The sequence below is a fragment of the Microcebus murinus genome, chromosome 23, assembly GCF_040939455.1.
Source record: "Microcebus murinus isolate Inina chromosome 23, M.murinus_Inina_mat1.0, whole genome shotgun sequence".
NCBI classification, from domain to species: Eukaryota; Metazoa; Chordata; class Mammalia; order Primates; family Cheirogaleidae; genus Microcebus; species Microcebus murinus.
Window position 1 is genome coordinate 11253565 of NC_134126.1, and position 20450 is coordinate 11274014.

Genomic DNA, 20450 nt, shown 5'->3' on the forward strand with positions numbered 1-20450 from the left:
TTGCCCAAGACTTGTGTTTGTACAGCCTATAAGCTAAGAATGATTTTTACATTTTTAAAGCACTGTATAAAAAAAAGAACATGTGACGAAGACTTTATGTGGCTTGCAAAGCCTAACATATTTACTCTGTGTGGTCCATTACAGAAAAAGAGTCACAACAGTGAAAAGAATGTAGGTGTGCTATCAAGCAAGTCTGAATTAAAATCTAGATACCATCTAATTATGCATGTTACTTGACTACTAGCAGCTCAGTTTCTCTCACCTCTGAAATAGGCACATATATCTATGTAATAAGGTCTTTCCAAAGGACCATAAATTTATAAGTTAAGTAATTATCTTGAAGTGTGTGTGGAGTTTTTTTAGGATTTTTAAATAAACTTATTGAAGTAGCATAATATAAACTTATATTGAAGTATTTGAAAATTTGAAAAAAGTCTCAATACTTAGTCTTTGTTCTTTCCTCCATTTTTTAAAGATCAAATGCATCTTTGACCAACAACCAGAACTTAATTCAGAGTCTGAAGGAAGATTTAAATAAAGTAAGAACTGAAAAGGAAACCATTCAGAAGGACTTAGATGCCAAAATAATTGATATCCAAGAAAAAGTCAAAACTATTACTCAAGTCAAGAAAATTGGACGGAGATACAAGACTCAATATGAAGAACTTAAGGCACAACAAGATAAGGTATTTTGAAAAGCTTTTCTTTAAAAAAAAAAAAATTAGGATGAATCTTAAACCTTATTTTTTTGTAATCTTGAATATTACTGGATTTTAGATTCTAAATTCTTGTGTAAGTGTATATGATATCTTTATTTGGTTTAAGAGTGGTGTTTTTAGTATGTCTGAAGTACATTATAAACTCAAAAAGAAAGTTTGATAAATGGTAGATATTTTAGTTCAGTTTTCACATTTCAAATACTATCCCTCTTTAAAGCTACATCCTCATAATTCATTGCTAATTAAAATTGTGTATAGCAAAAAAAAATTGTGTATAGCAAAAAAATGATGACTAATCAGGCTTTGTATAGTTTCAAGGAAGTTGTTTGTTAAATGCCTATCAAAAAGAATCCAAGGCCGGGCGCTGTGGCTCACGCCTGTAATCCTAGCTCTTGGGAGGCCGAGGCGGGCGGATTGCTCAAGGTCAGGAGTTCAAAACCAGCCTGAGCAAGAGCGAGACCCCGTCTCTACTATAAATAGAAAGAAATTAATTGGCCAACTGATATATATATATAAAAAATTAGCTGGGCATGGTGGCGCATGCCTGTAGTCCCAGCTACTCGGGAGGCTGAGGCAGAAGGATCACTCAAGCCCAGGAGTTTGAGGTTGCTGTGAGCTAGGCTGACGCCACGGCACTCACTCTAGCCTGGACAACAAAGTGAGACTCTGTCTCAAAAAAAAAAAAAAAAAAAAGAATCCAGAAATCTTCGTTATATTTTTAACCTAAATCTTGTTTTTAATTCCCAAAGATAAAGAATTTGTATGTTGACTTAATTTCATATTTATCCTATGTTGGATTAGAAAATATATAAAGAAAAAAATCCAAAATTCTTAACCACTCAGTGTTAATCACTGTTAGCACATTAGTATACTTTTCTGTACATGTAATATGTTTTCTAAGAAATATCATTTGCATGTGTTCTTTTGTGGTCTTGCTTTTTTCCACTTTATGTTAAGTGAAAAGCTCATTATTGTGAAAATATGTTTCTGTGTCAAAAATCCATCTATAATGCATCATCATTTTGATTATCTATTTAGTATCCAGTTGTATGGAAAACCATAATTTACTTAACTAATTCCCTATTTTTGGACATTAAAAGTTGTTCTATAGAAAATTCATTTTGAATACCCTCGGGTAAAATTTCCTTGCATAACTATGATTATTTCCTTAGATAAACTTGCAGAAGTTGAGTTACTGAATGTAAATACATAATTGTATTATTACTGTTTGTCATCCTAGGTCATGGAGACTTCTGCTCAGTCTTCTGGAGACCATCAGGAACAGCATGTCTCAGTCCAGGAAATGCAAGAGCTCAAAGAAACCCTCAACCAAGCTGAAACAAAGTCAAAATCACTTGAGAGTCAAGTAGAGAATCTGCAAAAGGTATGCATGTGAGAGCAGTAAAAGGTGTAGTCCCTAATTCTTTCCTTATTGTATACCTAAAGAAATATGAGTCAGCCACTGTCACTTTCCCTTATCATGTGGGAATGCATAAATTTATTCTTTTTATTTTGAATGGCTCATATGTGTAAACAGTATCTAATTATCTTCAAGTGTCCATTTACTTGATTTGACCACTTTTTTATATTTATACTTTCATTTAATCTAATAAAAAGCAAATTAAGGTTACATTTTAAGTTTATATGGCAGACATACAGTTTATGTTGATTTAATTGAATTCTATGGTGAATGCTTTGTCTTTAAAAGACATTGTCTGAAAAAGAGTTGGAAGCAAGAAATCTTCAAGAACAGACTGTGCAGCTTCAATCTGAACTTTCAAGGCTTCGTCAGGATCTTCAAGATAGAACCACACAGGAGGAGCAGCTCCGACAACAGATAACTGAAAAGGAAGAAAAAACAAGAAAGGCTATTGTAGCAGCAAAATCAAAAATTGCACACTTAGCTGGTAAATCTCTGTTCAATGTTTGAACTTGGTAATAAAACTTGGTTATGTGATGCAGGCTTAAAATTAAATTGGAAAGAAGAAAAGTACACATATTATGAAGTGATTTATTTAGTGTGTGCTTTAAATATTAGGTGTATTTAGTTAGACACAAACATATAGCAGTTTTAATTTTCAAGTGCAATGATAATGTCGATATATTTATGAAGTTTTTCTTAATTGTTAACTGGTAATAGATAATAGGTACTGCTATCCTTTTGCTTTAGTGTGTTAACAATTCTGTGTTGTGACAGAGATCATTTGGGCCCAGACTGTGCCACCCAGGTACCATCTGTAGACAGCATTGGATCTTACCAGCCCAGGGATTTTTTTTGTGCCTCACTGGACAGAGGGCCCCTCTAGCTTTTTAGGGAGGGCGCCATGTCAGATTTATGAGAAGCCCAGTGCTGCAAGGCTCATGGCCTTATTCACCTTTGCCTGCCAGTCTGCTGAGTAGTTAAATAAAATATCAAACTGTTGGGTTTTATCATGTGAATTATTTTTAATGATCTCTAAGACAGTGTCCCAGCAACTTATTTCATAAAGTTATTGAATTATTCTTAAATATATGCTGTAGATTATATGAAATGAAAATTTTGCAACTCATAGTAATGAATTGAATGGTACATTAAAATATTAAAGTTCCCGTAAAAGAATTCTGCTAACTGGAATTCTATAGCTTTTTGAGATTTTAGTTAGGAAAAGTTACAATTTTTATTGGAGTAAGTATATTTTATATTAGAATACTAAACATGGATATGTTAGAACTTTGCTCATTGAGATGTATAATATGTCAGAACTAATTTAGATGCTAAAGTATAGTAGTGGAATCTGATATGATCTTTGTATGCTAATTAAGCATATAAATGTTCTTTTCTGCGTTTTCTTATAATGTAAATATCATTGCATGGGTACTTCTTTAGGTGTAAAAGATCAGCTAACTAAAGAAAATGAAGAGCTTAAACAAAGGAATGGAGCCTTGGATCAACAGAAAGATGAACTGGATGTTCGTATGACTGCTCTTAAGTCCCAATATGAAGGTCGAATTAGTCGCTTGGAAAGAGAACTCAGGGAGCATCAAGAGAGACACCTTGAGCAGAGAGATGAACCTCAGGAACCCTCTAATAAGGTGATTAGCTAATTCTGTTTAAATGGCAAGTCATTTTTTTTCTTTATACATTTTACTTGAAAGTGCCTTGTGATTCAGGAGCCTTTGTCAGAATGAATTTTGGCTAAATTCAAAGTATACAAAAAGAATTAGGAAGATATTTTGATGGCATTGTTTGTTGGACTCTTGTGGGATAAGGCACAAAAATCAGTCATTTTCTCTTTATAGGTCCCAGAACAGCAGAGACAGATCACATTAAAAACAACTCCAGCTTCTGGTGAAAGAGGAATGTGAGTTTTAGTTCTTTTACAGTTTGGATTTTGTTTTTCTTTTAAATTTCAGGGAACTTGTAGTAATCTTTGGGGAGAAACCAGAAATCTATATATTCTGTTATAAAAACATTTATTTGTCTCTGCAAAACTCTATCATGTAGTTGCCAACTTTTGTTTTTTAGCATACTTTCTATCTTATTGAGTAGAGCTTTGTGACAGAGAAAACATCTTTCATCTTTTAGTTTGTGATTGGCTTCTAAGTTAGTCTACTACTGATTTTCTCTGTGATGTCATACGGTGACAAATAAAAAAGGCTGGGCTGAGACTTGGATTCAGCGATTCAGTAGTTAGATACATTCTGCGTAATCAGAATGCATCACTCCAGAGCAGTTTTTAATGCTTAAGTTCGAAACCTCTTCATTAAGAGTTTGAAACATTTAGTGACCAAGAAGTAGAGAACTGTGCTCACTGTCTTTCTAAAAATACTTGTTTTAAATCTGCCTAATAATTTTTTATGAATCATTATTCTTGTATTTTTCTATTTTTGTATTTTAAAAAGTGCCAGCACATCAGACCCACCAACAGCCAATATCAAGCCAACTCCTGTTGTGTCTACTCCAAGTAAAGTGACAGCTGCAGCTATGGCTGGGAATAAATCAACACCCAGGGCTAGTATCCGCCCAATGGTTACACCCGCAACTGTGACAAATCCCACTACTACCCCCACAGCTACAGTGATGCCCACCACACAAGTGGAATCACAAGAAGGTTAGTAAAATAAAATAGATCTGATTGAACTGACTGCTTATTTAGAGTTATTATGGGATGATGACAGTTAACTTTAAGGATAGTTGAAGCATCCACTAAAGCTGAAGTCAAATATTGTAAAGGTGGATGTTTAATGTTTCAAGTGTATACCTCCCAGGATATTTGTTAATATAGCAAATTTCCTCCTCCCTTCTCTTCTTTTCTGCTTTGTTTTTAAGCTAAAGAAGTGGGAAAGTATACAGCATGTTTTTCTAGGACTAAAATTTTCACTTCTAATGACTAAGAAAGATGATATGAAATCCACTTTGAAAAACCATACTAAATTACTGGCTCAGCCCAACATCACTTTTCCACTGTAATTATCTGGTGTTTTCATTGCTTTCTCCACTTTTTTCCCATGGTGCTTTATTACTTATTAAGGCAATTACAACTTTTTATTTTATGCAGTTGTGTACATGCTTTTTGATGCCACTACCCTGGGTTCCTCAAGGACAAGAATCTTACTTTTTATCATTTAATCCATTTACTGAACTCCAAAAATAGGTGTTCAGCTAAACTTTGCTATAAGTATATTTTCTTAGATTTTTATCTTGATGTGTATTAGAATTCAGTAAATTATTCAAGCATTTAGAAATATGATTTGTGTGTATGCTATCAAAGTACAGAATATTTTATTTTGACTATATCCAACAAAATGTTTACCAAACATATTACCAATTAAACTTACTCTTTGTGTTATGGTATCAATTAGAAAAAACAATGCTTAATGAAAACTTCTAATTTGACTTGAACTTCTTAATTTCATTAGGTAATGATTTAAGTGAAATAATAGATGCAAAAGGTTTCAGATATGTATTTGTTTATTTAATTCAGCCAATAATTTATTGAATACTACCGTATCAATCACATAGGCAATACAAACATGCATAATACATTACCTTTACCCACAATGCTTTTGTCTCTTAAGTAGTAGGAGAATAATTATGCAAAACTGTGCAAAATGTGACATGTACCACAATAGGGAAGAATAATTCCAGCTTTGGTAAGAACAGATGACTTATATTAAACATTATGATTATTTTTCAGCTATGCAGTCAGAAGGGCCGGTGGAACATGTTCCAGTTTTTGGAAGCACAAGTGGGTCTGTTCGCTCAACCAGTCCTAATGTCCAGCCCTCTATCTCTCAATCCATTTTAACTGTTCAGCAACAGACACAAGCTACGGCTTTTGTGCAGCCCACTCAACAGAGTCATCCTCAGATCGAGCCTGCCAATCAAGAGTTATCCCCAAACATAGTAGAGGTTGTTCAGAGTTCACCAGTTGAGCGGCCTTCTACCTCCACAGCGGTGTTTGGCACTGGTAAGATTAATTTTAAAATGAAGTTAGAGTTGACCTGTGCATTTATGATAGCTTGGATATAATATGTGTCTTGAGTATTCTTCATACATACTTGATTTCTTCCATGTATTAGAATGAATGAATGCATTCCTAACATCATTTCGTGCTTACTCCTGAATTCGACTATTTTAGGTCAGTTATATTTTTGTCATTAAGACCTTTCTTCCCCTCTAGTTATTTTTTGACTTGTTTTAAAGATGAAGCAACCCAAAACATACTATATATAACTTAATTGCAGGTCCTGAGGACTAAAAGACACCTAAGACAAAACCATACACTGATTTACATACAGTGTAAGTTTTTCATCCTGAGAGTCCTGGTTTTTATAAAAGGCCCCTATGTAAACTTTATAAATAGCAATTATTAATACATATCAATACAATCTCATTCATTGTAAGTATTAGGGTCTTTATTAATCAAAGGTTATGTTGGCCTGAAAACATTGATTCAGAGCATAAGTTGCTCTTTGTTTAGCCATAGATTAGCAGAAACAAATTATGTTGATGGACATATATCTAGGACTTAATTGATTGTATTCTAATAATTTGTACAATTAAATGTTTACTGTGTTCTTCTTTGGTTAAATGACCATGTTAGCTAAATTATCTTTGTTTAAATTGAGTTATTCTCTAATTTCAAGATTTACATTATGTACTTTTAAAGTTTCAGCTACCCCAAGTTCTTTGCCAAAGCGTACACGTGAAGAGGAAGAGGATAGTGCCGTAGAAGCAACAGACCAAGTCTCTGATGATACAGTGGAAATGCCTCTTCCAAAGAAGTTGAAAACTGTTACACCTGTTGGAACTGAGGTGTGTAAAGTTATTTTGTTTATATTTATTTTTGCCAGTAAGGTTAAAGTATTCTTTTCAGTTAAAGCCTAATGAAAAGTAACCTTTGGAGCCAAAATGCATTATCTGGAGAACACTCTTATTGAACGTACTATATAAAGTTTCCACAAACAACCCAGGTATCATTGCCTACAATGTTTTATGTTATTCTTTGCATATCTTTAATCAAATTTGTTTCCATTTCAATAAAAAAAATCATTGTAAACACCTAAGTTGAATTCCATTTCATAGTTTTTTAAGTTTATAAGTCTCATGGATATTTTAAACTGTTATCTACCTCCTTATCTAACCAAAATTATAATCCTTTATTTTTTGTTGTTGTTAGAGCTAAATTTTAATGAATTAGGTTTTATATCAAATATTAAGGCTACTAAATTAACTTCATATGTATTAATGTTTACAAATCTTGTATATACTGAAGAGGAGTATGATGATATTTTTATATATATTTTATTATAAATAAAAATAAATGGACATTTCTTTTATATAGCTTTAAAATTATAGATTTGAGTTTTGTTTTATTGAGAGAACAAGTAGAACAAATAGCCCTTCATCTAGTGTACTGATAACATTAATATGCTTGCATATTATGATTCAGGAAGAAGTCATGGCAGAAGAAAGTACTGATGGAGAGGTAGAAACTCAAGTATACAACCAGGATTCTCAAGATTCCATAGGAGAAGTAAGTAAAAATATACTTAAAGTAACAAATGGTTGCTTTTAATGAATGAAATTAGCTTTGACAAAACATTTTCTGGAATTTTTTTAACTTGTTCTCATATTTAATGAAATAGTACTAGAATTCACTAGTGTAATTTCTGCTTATTTTACCCCTATGAGTATACTACCTTCTAAACTTATATTAAAGAAATGTTTTTTGTTCATATGTAGCATAGATTTCCAGATTTTCCAGAGTTGTGAGTGAAGATTATCCGCTATTTTGATTAAGTTGAGGGATAAGAGTGCTGGTTGAGTCTTGAGTTAATACATGATGCCTCATTTGCTGGGGTCCTCTGTTGTTTCCCTTATAGAATTAAATACTCCATAAAAGGAAATGCATTTGTATACTTCGTTTTCTAAACTCACATTGAGATTCCTCTAGAGGCAGCTTTACTGGCAGAAAGATTATAGACTGAAGTTACAAAGCACTTGGTTCCATTCCTAGCTCTACCACTTAGAAACTCTGACTGTCAGCATGTCATTATTTCTCTCAGTTGTCTCACTGTTCAAAAAATTTAATTTTTAAGATTGTGAAGTACCTAAAATAGTATCTATCCACATATTAGGCACTGAAAATGCTATTACTTTTCTTGTGTCCCTCTGCCACACACGATGAGAATTTATCTATAATAATATTAATAGTTAACTATTAATACTTAACATAGAACTCATTACCATATGCCAAGTGTTGATCTGAGAAATACATTTATTCACTATGGGAGCCAACATGGGAGGATCACTTTAGGCCAAGAGTTCAAGACCAGCCTGAGCAAGAGTGAGACCCCCGTCTCTACAAAAAAATAGAAAAATGAGCCGGGCATAGTGAGGTGCACCTGTAGTCCAGCTACTTGGGAGGCTGAGGCAGGAGGATCACTTGAGCCTAGAATTTGAGGTTGCAGTGAGCTATGATAACACCTCTGCACTCTGGCCCAGGTGACAGAGTGAGACCCTGTCTCAAAAAAAAAGAAAGATTTGTATTTATTAACTAATTTAATCCTCAAAACAACCCCATTTTATAGATGAAGAAACTAATACCCAGATAAGTAATATACCTAAGTTCATACAGCGTTGGAGCTAGGATTTAAACCCAGGCTATGTAGTTTTCAACTATCCTCTTAAGTTTGAAACAATACTTTCTCTCTGGATAAACTTTTAGGGTCATTTTATTAACTATGTAAAATTAAGGAATTATCTCAAGCTAATCTTAAGTAACAATAAATTGTAAGTAAATTTTAGTTTCTTAGATACATTCAGTCTATAAGTTAATTTTACTAGCTTCTGTTGACTAAAAACAAAAAACTAAACCTTAAGTGAATGTGTAGTACAAGTTGAACATCCATAATTTGAAAATCCAAAATGCACAATGCTCTAAAATCCAAAACTTTTTGAGCACAAACATGAAAGCCACATGTGAAATATTCATTCCACACCTAACCCTATGTGACAGGTCACAGTCAGAATACCATCAAAACTTTGTTTCATGCACAAAACTATTAAAATATTACATATAACTATCCTCAGGATATGTGTGTAAACATGTGCAACATAAATGAATTTCATGTTTAGACTTGGGTCTTACCCCCAAGATGTATTGTTATATATATGCAAATATTCCAAAATCCAAAAGATTTTTGGTCCTAAGCATTTCAAAAAAGAGATACTCAACCTGTACTAAAAGTGATATCTGTTCCATGTATCTTTCAGAGAGTATTGTCTCTGAAGAATATAAAATAATTTGAAATAATAAGATGTGAATTTCTGTTTTATTCTCAGACTTGGTTAAATTATAGTAAAATATTCTATGGAAACCTTTTTCTTGAGATTGGCAAAATTGTCTGTGACTCAAAAATATCATTTGACCTTTCATTCCACACCTCTGAATGTGTAATAGTTCGTTTTTCTGATTTTCTGACAATGAAGCAGATGTTCTTTGTAAGTGTTGCTTTTCCTAAAATAAACATGTCACTTTGAGATAGACTTTTTTTTTTTTTTTTTTTGAGACAGAGTCTCGCTTTGTTGCCCAGGCTAGAGTGAGTGCCATGGCGTCAGCCTAGCTCACAGCAACCTCAAACTCCTCGGCTCAGGTGATTCTCCTGCCTCAGCCTCCCGAGTAGCTAGGACTACAGGCATGTGCCACCATGCCCAGCTAATTTTTTTCTATATGTATTAGTTGGCCAATTAATTTCTTTCTATTTTTATAGTAGAGACAGGGTCTTGCTCAGGCTGGTTTTGAACTCCTGACCTTGAGCAATCCGCCCGCCTCGGCCTCCCAGAGTGCTAGGATTACGAGCGTGAGCCACTGGGCCCGGCCTTACATTTTTAATTATATCATGACTTACTAATTTTTTCCATTATAGTATACATAATTTTTGATGAATGTCTCAGTTCAAAAGACATTGTTGTTAGCCGGGCGCGGTGGCTCACGCCTGTAATCCTAGCACTCTGGGAGGCTGAGGCGGGCGGATTGCTCGAGGTCAGGAGTTCGAAACCAGCCTGAGCAAGAGCGAGACCCCATTTCTACTATAAATAGAAAGAAATTAATTGGCCAACTAATATATATATAAAATTAGCCGGGCATGGTGGCACATGCCTGTAGTCCCAGCTACTCGGGAGGCTGAGGCAGCAGGATTGCTTGAGCACAGGAGTTTGAGGTTGCTGTGAGCTAGGCTGACGCCACGGCACTCACTCTAGCCTGGGCAACAAGCGAGACTCTGTCTCAAAAAAAAAAAAAAAAAAAAAAGACATTGTTGTTGGCTTGTAAAAGAAATAGATATTACTGATTGCTTAAGCCAAAAAGTAGACATTTAACTTTTTATAGTAAATATCAGAAATTGAGTTAAAATAATAGTTTATTTCAGTAGCTAACAAAGTAGAATTGTGGAAGTATATTGAACAGGGAAATTATTTTAATATCTGATATCTTTAATGTGGTTTGAAGGCTTAGGATAATGAGAGTTTTGGGGAGAAAAAAGGTTTCTTTGTAAAAAGACAATAATGGTTTATTTTATTTAATGTATTTCCAGTTTATTTCTAATTTAGAGGAAAATTTTTTAATAAAATGGTGCAGATCCATGTATATATTGTTTTCTGACTTTGACTTTGGTCTACAACTACACTGTCAACTAATCACATTGGTTACTGACTACTTGAAATAAGGCTAGTCCAAACTTAGATAAGAGTAACATACACATCAGATTTTGAAAACTTAGTAAAAATTTTAAAATGTAAAATATCAGATTAATAATGTGTTAAAATAATGTTTTGGATATATTGGTTAAGTATATTATGAAAATTTACTTCACTTGTTTCTTTTCCTTTTTTTTAAGTGGCTATTAGAAAATTCAAAATTACATGTGACACACATTGTGGCTCACATATTTCTGTTGGACAGCACTGATCTACAATATAATACGATAGTTTTGAACATGCATATATTTATATATTTTTTCTCTTATGTATTACCCAATAAGATTTATAATAATTCTTCTATAGGAAGACAGTAAAGAAACTCAAGATTCATCATCTTTAACATGTATTTCAAATTCTACTTTTGAAACCATATTTTTAAAAATGAAATACATCTAGTCTATTAAGTATTCTTTAATCTTTATTTTGACTCACTGACCATTTTAGGTTTGATTTTTTTTTTTTTTTTTTTTTTCAATTTTTGACTTTTTATTTTTAAAGGGAGTAACCCAGGGAGATTATACACCTATGGAAGACAGTGAAGAAACCTCTCAGTCTCTACAAATAGATCTTGGACCACTTCAGTCAGATCAGCAAACAACAACTTCATCCCAAGATGGTCAAGGCAAAGGAGATGATGTCATTGTAATTGACAGTGATGATGAAGAAGAGGATGATGATGAAAATGATGGAGAACATGAGGTAAATTTGATTTGAAATCATCCAGTGTTTACATGAGAGTGCTTACTTATATCCTTGGGACAACTAATGCATCAACTAGTAAATTCTGATTTCTAGTCAGTTTAAATAGATTTTGTTGGGGCCAGGCCCAGTGGCTTAGGCCTGAAATCCTAGCACTCTGGGAGGCTGAGGAAGGAGGATCACCTGAGCCCAGAAGTTTGAGACCAGCCTGAGCAAGAGTGAGACTTCATCTCTACTAAAAATAGAAAAAATTAGCTGGGCATGGTGGCACTCACCTGTAGTCCCAGCTACTCGGGGAGAGGCTGAGGCGGGAGGATCACTTGGGCCCAAGAGATTGAGGTTGCAGTGAGCTATGATGATGCCACTGCATGCTAGCCTGGGCAACAGAGTGAGACCCTATCTCAAACAAAATTAATAAATAAAAGTTTTTTAAAAAGTAGATTTTGTTGCTTTACTTTTATCCGATTAGTTCAAAAATTAACATTTTGTAATAAAAATGAGTATAGAACCAGTGCTAGAAAATCCCAGGTTTTAAAATTTTGGTTTTTTTTTTTAATGATTGCTAAGCATTTAAGATTTGTTCTCAGTTAAACTTAATCTTAAGTCATTGATAAGTGACTATATGAATTTAATTGTAACTGCTATGGTTTCTAGAAATAAAAAGAAGAAATAAGGATTTCTTTTCTCTTAGAGCCCCATAGTTTATTTCAGAAGTAACTGAGGATACCATTATTGAAGCATATTTTAACTGAAATACTGTATTTTTTAAAAATTTAATTCTGTATTGATAGCTTTTCATTTTATACTTTTTGGTTAATAAAGCAACATTTTTTTTTTTTTTTTTTTTGAGACAGAGTCTCGCCGCTTTGTTGCCCAGTCTAGAGTGAGTGCCATGGCGTCAGCCTAGCTCACAGCAACCTCAAACTCCTGGGCTCAAGCAATCCTCCTGCCTCAGCCTCCCCAGTAGCTGGGACTACAGGCATGCCGCCACCATGCCCGGCTAATTTTTTCTATATATATTAGTTGGCCAATTAATTTCTTTCTATTTATAGTAGAGACAGGGTCTCGCTCTTGCTCAGGGTAGTTTCGAACTCCTGACCTTGAGCAATCCACCCTCCTCGGCCTCCCAGAGTGCTAGGATTACAGGCATGAGCCACCGTGCCCGGCCATAAAGCAACATTTTTTAAAAGCTTCTGGTATAGTGTAATTTCATTGTTTCCTTCTTCAACGTATCCTATTTAAACTTAGAATTAAAGTAGACCACTTGGCACTTTGCTGACATCTAGGGGCAATAATCTTTTAATGATCTCATGCAAACAGTTAGAGCTCGGAATTGATTGCCACGTTACTAATTCTAGTAAGCATCAAAGTTGTCATATCTGGTGCTGCTGCACTAATTCCATACAACACTCAAGACAACTATTTCCTGACCAATGATGAGTCACTTAAATGTCTACATTAGTATCAAGATGTGCAGAACATGTGGGCAATATCCTAGACTGTAAATAATTCATAATTTCTACTAGGATTATGAAGAAGATGAAGACGACGACGATGATGACGAAGATGACACAGGGATGGGAGACGAGGGTGAAGATAGCAATGAAGGAACTGGGAGTGCAGATGGCAATGATGGATATGAAGCTGATGATGCTGAGGTGACTGGCTAGAATTTTTACCATTCATTTTACGAGCTTGCTTAGAAAACTTGCTGTTTTCTAGGGCTATAGAAAGGCCTATGTCATTAGTACACTAAAACCTTTTATGCCTTTGTGGTTTTTTGGTTGGTTGTTTTTGCTGTGGTTTGGTTTGGTTAATTATTAAGTTTGGTTTTTTTAAGGTATTTATTTAATTTACTTGAATTTACATCATCACATTTTATTTTCAGGGTGGTGATGGGACTGACCCAGGCACAGAAACAGAGGAAAGCATGGGTGGAGGTGAAGGTAATCAGAGAGCTGCTGATTCTCAAAACAGTGGTGAGATTTGTATCAGTCTTTTTTTAATTGAATATTTATAAACTAGGTAATATTTTCTAAACTAAATAGTACTTTCTAAACTCAAATTGTATTTAATTATCCTGTATAAAACTTACTTAGTAAATTGACAAGTACGGCATTGACTCTTATTCTAGCTATGTCACTACTATGCTCTCATAAAGTCTACTATACTGTTAGGTGCCATCATTATACTATCTTTTCTCCCTCATTGGTAGAAAAATATTTTTAAATTTCTAAAATATTCTAAATGCCATATGCTGCTGCTGCTCTAATTAAAGGAAAACATTAAATCAGGGACTTCTAACACAGTAACAACAGTTCACAACCAGGAGAGGTCAGTCTAATCAAGCTTCGTATTTTAACATTTATGGATATTGGAGCTTTGCAGTATGATCTGGTTTTCTAATGAAAAAAGTATTTTTTGAGCAGTATAAGTATACCTTTTGTTGTAACTTTGAAAGAAGGAGTCCTGGAAGTCCACTGAAAAGTTGTAGGCATTAAAGGATTATGAAAATTATAGAAAATAATTTTATTTTATTCTCATTGTTTTAAAATGTGTCTTCAAGAATTAGCAATCAGCTAGTATAATATTCCTGGTTTTACGGATAGAACTGAGCCAAAATCATTAGTAGTGATATAGTAAAATCTTATATATTTGGGTTAATGGGAAAGCATTGTATCTGGGATTCTGTAGAGGCCTGAATATTTAAAAGGGCAAAATATATACTCATTTGAATGAATATGAAGCAAGGGCAAGCAACCCTTTCAACTTTTAAGTCTTTTAAGAGAAAAATAGACTAAGGAATATTAAGCCATGTAATAAAGAATAATCTTTTTAAGGAAGTAAAGAAGAGAGAAATTGATATACTTGGGGTAAAAATTTATATTTTATAAACATTTTGTAAATTAAGAAACATTTTGTGTGCATCACATAGTTGGGAAAGAGGGAAAAATTTTTGCCTCGTTAGGTATTATCAATAAAAGTTAGGTCTGTTGAGGGCAAATGTTCATAGTTATTTTTCCCAGATATCGAGAGTTTTTATTCTCCTTTTCTCTCTCTCTTTTTTTTTTCTTGCACTCAAGCAAAAATAGGCCTAGTGGTATGTGGTCTGACTAAAATTTAGTGGATAGATTTGGTATATTGCCAAAAGTTACTGACTGCTTTACTTTACTTGTACTGAACTATTTAATTCTTACAATAAACTTAATCAAGTTCAGGTACCAGTGAAGAATCACAGAGAAGTGACTTAACCAAAGTCACGTAGCTACTAAATATTAGAAGAAGGATCTGATTCTAGACCTTAAGGCTTTTAAACTACTATATTCTGTAATACCCTGTTCAACTTTTCATGCTGAAAGACAGCTTCTTTTGTTTCTATAATGTATATAGAAGACAGACATTTGAGGAACCACTGAAATTCAAAATTTGGGAAAACCAAGATATAAAAGTGTAGTTGTAAAGCTTTTCCTTAGTCTCCTTCACCCTGTTTGATTGTTGTATTCTAGTGGTCTGACCTTTAGGTAATTTGCCCACTTTATTAAGACAAGATTTATTAAATATTTATCACATGTTGCTAGGTGCTTTATGTTCATTATTTGAAATCTTCAGAAAAACCTTACTTATAGGTTATATTTGCTCTATTAACCAACCAAAAAACAAACTCAAAGAGGTTAAGGCAGCAGTCTCCAACCTTTTTGACATCGGGGACCAGTTTCAGGGAAGATAATTTTTCCACAGACGGGGGGCTGGAGGAGTGAGGTGGAGGAGCGAGTGCAAAGCTCAGGCAGTGATGCAAATGGGTACCAGGCCGCAGTGCTGGGGTTAGGGACTGCTGGGTTATGGGACTTGCAACAGGCAAACAACAGGCAAACCCCATTATTTCTGAGTCTAAAGCCCAACACACCTTACTACTTTACTTCTGAAAATATTAGTGAGATGAACATTCCTAACGGTAAGATTTACGTCTCTAGGGATTGTCCAGGTTATTTTGTAGCAATTTAATAGTTCAAAAATAAGCTTCTCTTTTCCTATATAGGTGAAGGAAATACAGGTGCTGCAGAATCTTCTTTTTCCCAGGAGGTCTCTAGAGAACAGCAGCCATCGTCAGCATCCGAAAGACAGACCCCTCGAGCCCCTCAGTCACCAAGACGCCCACCACATCCACTTCCCCCGCGACTGACCATTCATGCTCCACCTCAAGAGTTGGGACCACCAGTTCAGGTATTAAAAGTACCGGTCATTCTGAAAAATGATCTTTTAAAAATCTTGGCTTTTTTGCCATTTCCATTAGATATTTTTCTTCTTGTTTTCAGAAATTAAATGAACTTTTTAATGTTTTGATATATTCTCACAAAATTTTCTAAACTGAAACTGGACTCTGATTTCTTTTCCTTGAAATATGACAGTAATTTACTTTCATAAACGGAATAAATTTTACAATGGCAAGACTTACTAAAATTGAATATAATATAGTCATATATATAAATTGAAATAATTATAGTCATAGCAAATAAAATTCTGTTACTATTTCTACAGGTGAAAAACAAAAAATATTTTCTTGGGTTTTAATGAAAATAAAGTATATTTTAGCAGCTCACTACCATCTGATTTGAAGGTTTCTTTCTGTAGTGTGCACATGTTTATTAAAAAAAGGAATTTCTATTCTACTTAACAGAAGAGCATTTTTTCTCTCATTTGTTTGTAATCACATATTTCTACTTTCAAAACTGATGAAAGTATGCATGACCGTTTACATTTAGCATGAAGTAGGGTTGGGCATCTCTTAATGAAAAGTGCTTGTAGAAATAGCTGGAAAAGTATAAAACTTCTGTTAATCTAGCTTGAGTTTTATCCTGTAACATAGTGTGTTAAAACACTTTCAAGTATAACTTCTACTAAAGTGCCACTGATGAAAATAACTTCATTATGTGAAAATACAAAGTCCTAAAGGACCATGTATGGATGCTGCAAAATATACCCAGTCCGTCAATTTAGAATGACCCTAACTGGGAAGCAATTTATAAGAAGACAGTACTGCTCTTTGAACTCCAAAGAATAATTAAGGCTTAAGATCCAAAGGCCTACTTGCTAACATTTTCAGTTAAGGAGATAGGAATAAATTAATTTACATACAAATAAGATAGGATCATAAATTCATTTTAATTTGAATATTACTTAATATTTTGTGTGTTGGTTAATAAAATATCTTTTTTTGGTTAATATTATAGTGTACATAATTAAAAATTTGTCACTGATTAAAATTGATTTCTTTAGGACAAGAATAGTAGCAATTTTTTCTGAGAAAATATCCTATTGATTACGTATCTGCTAACATTTTAGTTATTTTATTGCCCGCATAATAAGCTATCTGTTGATAATTGATGTTTGTTTCATTGCTTGATTCTTTAAGACAAATGTACTTTCATTCTTGACACTCAGAGAATTCAGATGACCCGGAGGCAGTCTGTAGGACGTGGGCTTCAGTTGACTCCAGGAATAGGTGGCATGGTAAGTACTTATCATATAAAAGTGATTTGTTTATTCAGCAAATATTTGTACAGTCCATATGTGTGACGTGCCTATTAACGCCTATTTTCTATCTCTGTCATAGCAGCAGCATTTTTTTGATGATGAAGACAGAACAGTTCCAAGTACACCAACCCTTGTGGTGCCGCATCGTACTGATGGATTTGCTGAAGCAATTCAGTAAGTTAATGAAATAGAAACATATTTTGTCACTGACCAAATACTGTTTCCCTGTTAATTTATCATTCGATTGACTCATTATTTGTTGAGCCCTTCTCTGCTGTGTCCTAGTAAGCACTTGGGATAGAAGGGTTGAGGATATAGTGTTGAGGAAAATTATACAGAGGTGAACGAAATACAGTTGCTTCTATTGAGAATTTTTAATTAAAAGACAATACAACAATGGTTAGAACTGTGATCTCTGAAGTCAGAATGCCTGTGTTTGAAACATAGCTCTACTGCTTACTAGCAGCAAGTTCCTTAGGTTCTCTGATCCTGAGTATACTCATATAATAAAAAGTGGGAATAATTTAATAATTCCTACTTCATAAGTTGTGAGAATTAAATGAATTAATTTGTGTTAACATGTTTAAGATATTACCTGACATGTAATATATGCTATCTAGGTGTTGGTTGAGGTGTTGCTAATTATACCGATCGTAATGGATAATATTGTGAAATCTAAGCATACGTGCAACTAACTATAACTTCAGCAGTCTAGAAGAAAACTAAAGGTGTAAACAATAAGCTCTGTTAATAGAAATGAGGAAGTAACTTATTCCAACAATTAGGGGAAAAGAATCTGAGAGGACTTAATGGAGAGGACATTGAATTCAGTCTTGGAAAAGAATAGCTAACATTGCTTGAGCATTTTTATGTATCATCTTATTTTATCCTCATAATTATGAGGGTAGACACTGTTATCATTGCCATTTTACAGATAAGGATACTGAAGCCCAGAGATGTTAACTTATTTGTCTGAGGACAGACAGCCAGGAAGTAACAGTTTTTTGGTTTCAAACCAGTTAGTCTGGCTCTAGAATTTATGTTAGCTGTTATGCTATAGCACTACTCTTGAAAGATTAAAAGGCTTTCCATATGGAAGTATACATGTTTCATTGTGGCTGAACTGTTATTTGTATAGCAAGATTTACTTGAAGATCAAAATAAAAAAGTTTCCACAAAATTGGAAAAAGGTTAATTGTTCTGTAGCTATGGTAACATGGCAGTCAGGACCAGTTTTAAATGCACTTAGTTAACCATAGTATATCTGAGCTAACACACTTTTGCAAGCCTACCAACTAGTGTAAGCTCCTCCTTTCTGAAAGTCAGCAATCAGGAAGAGACTTCAATAACATGCCTCTGAGTATCAGCCAACATTTTCACAGTTTCAAGTATCAACAGCATTTTCACCCAAATAAATGGGCTTCTACAGATGTCAAACTAAAGCCTTTAATAGTCACCAGTCCCTCAACCCCATGTTCCCTAAAAATCCTGTGTAAGAATAGCAGTCCTGGAGAGAATGTGCCTGACTGACATACCTTTCTCTTATTATAGAAAGCAATAAATTCAGCTTTGCCTTTTTTATTTCAGATATTGAGGTATAATCTGATTATCTAACAAAGATAAGACTGAAAAAGTAGAATGAGGCCTTAATCAACAGGTAGCCTTTTAGTGCCTTGGAGCTACTTAAGATTTTGGTCCAGATAGGAAACGAGGGCTAGCTCAGGAGAGCTCGACATTTTTCCATAAGAGGATAACTGTATGAAGACAAGTTTAAAAATCCACCTGAAAGAGAAGGGCCTTAACTAAAGCAATAGTGTTAAAATAGAAAAGAACATAGATTCAAGAGGTATTATAGAGTATAATTGTTAAGTATTAATAGCTGGCTACCTAATGAAGGATAGGGTACAGAGTGGGCAAAGGAAGAAATAATTCTGAGTTTTTTATTCTGGATTGTGGGCAGAAAAAATAAATGATAGTGTTGTTAGGATAATGGGGAAAGCAAGTTTTTAGCCATCTAAGAGAATTTTTCAAAACCTTGGGCACCAGCTAGTGAACTCAAGGCCAGACAGGTGACTTGATTTTTTGCTGACTCAACAGTGAAAATTAAGATAAAATTTTGTCTCATGACTTCATTCTAACTCTCTTTTTATGCTTTTTGTTGAGTTTGTGTTGTTTTCAATATATATATGTGGCAATATGTAACAGATTCAGGAAATATGAGGCATAGTTCAGAAGAGCTAAAAGATAGTTCTATGTAAATCACAGGTTATTCATATTATTACTAAATTCACTAATAGCTGATATTTTGAGTATTTTTATAAGTAAAATACCCTTTATTGACTTTATTTTCAATCTATTTCTTTCCCAATTTGTTGATGCTCATTCTTTCTTCTTCCTATATTCTTTCCACCTTTGTGGTTTAAACAAGGTAACTTTGTAAGTTTCGTCTGAAACTAATTTTTATCCATTTAGTTCCCCACAGGTTGCTGGTGTTCCTAGATTCCGGTTTGGGCCACCTGAAGATATGCCACAGACAAGTTCTAGTCATTCTGATCTTGGCCAGCTTGCTTCTCAAGGAGGTAAATAGTTAAATAAACCCTTAGATTTCCTGGATTTGTATGTATTCAGTAATCAACTATTATGATTTTAAATTTTAAGAAAAGAGCAACTATAAATATTTTAAAAGTTGATATTTAAATCCCTTTGCTAATTTATAAAGAAAGCTATAATATACTTATTAAGCATTGCCTTAAATATAAATCTTATCTTTTCAACAAAGTTATCATTTCTTTGAGCATAAGGACTGGTTTTTACTTGTGCATCTCTTCTGGCTCCTAGTATAGTGTCATACATGAAGTAAATATTCAGAAATATATAATGAACCAGTAAATATACCATAGGTACTACCTGTTTACAGTTTGACACTTGTAACATTCTTGGGTAAAAGTATAAGATTAGTTTTATTTTTTCCATTAAGATTACTTAACAAAAAAATGTTCAAAATATATGGAATAAAATGACCTCTAAATTAAGTAATAGAAGTAGTTGGTTTTCTGCATGTGAATTATGCTGTTTGTGAAATTTATTACCTTTTAATCTTCAGTTGGGATTCATATAGCCCACGTTATTTCTAGAAAGCTATCTGGCATTTTATAAGTAGACATAGAATGCATACTTTGTTAATAGTAAGCCCAATACAAAAGATTAATCTGCAGCCCTCATAAAACTTACTGAATGTGACACCTGGTTGTTTA

The 20450-nt window shown here is 33.8% G+C and overlaps 1 protein-coding gene across 1 annotated transcript in view; it reads left to right on the plus strand.

The window, feature by feature from the left end:
- TPR (translocated promoter region, nuclear basket protein) overlaps positions 1-20450 on the plus strand; it is an 87390-nt gene that overhangs the window by 61602 nt on the left and 5338 nt on the right. Inside the window, exons 34-49 of the mRNA XM_075997013.1 lie at positions 476-686; positions 1960-2103; positions 2428-2626; positions 3586-3791; positions 3999-4060; positions 4602-4810; positions 5897-6169; positions 6872-7017; positions 7655-7738; positions 11464-11664; positions 13191-13322; positions 13553-13643; positions 15701-15885; positions 17104-17172; positions 17276-17370; positions 19669-19775. Of these exons, the coding sequence (XP_075853128.1) occupies positions 476-686; positions 1960-2103; positions 2428-2626; positions 3586-3791; positions 3999-4060; positions 4602-4810; positions 5897-6169; positions 6872-7017; positions 7655-7738; positions 11464-11664; positions 13191-13322; positions 13553-13643; positions 15701-15885; positions 17104-17172; positions 17276-17370; positions 19669-19775 (2414 nt within the window). The remainder of the gene's footprint in view (positions 1-475; positions 687-1959; positions 2104-2427; positions 2627-3585; positions 3792-3998; positions 4061-4601; positions 4811-5896; positions 6170-6871; positions 7018-7654; positions 7739-11463; positions 11665-13190; positions 13323-13552; positions 13644-15700; positions 15886-17103; positions 17173-17275; positions 17371-19668; positions 19776-20450) is intronic.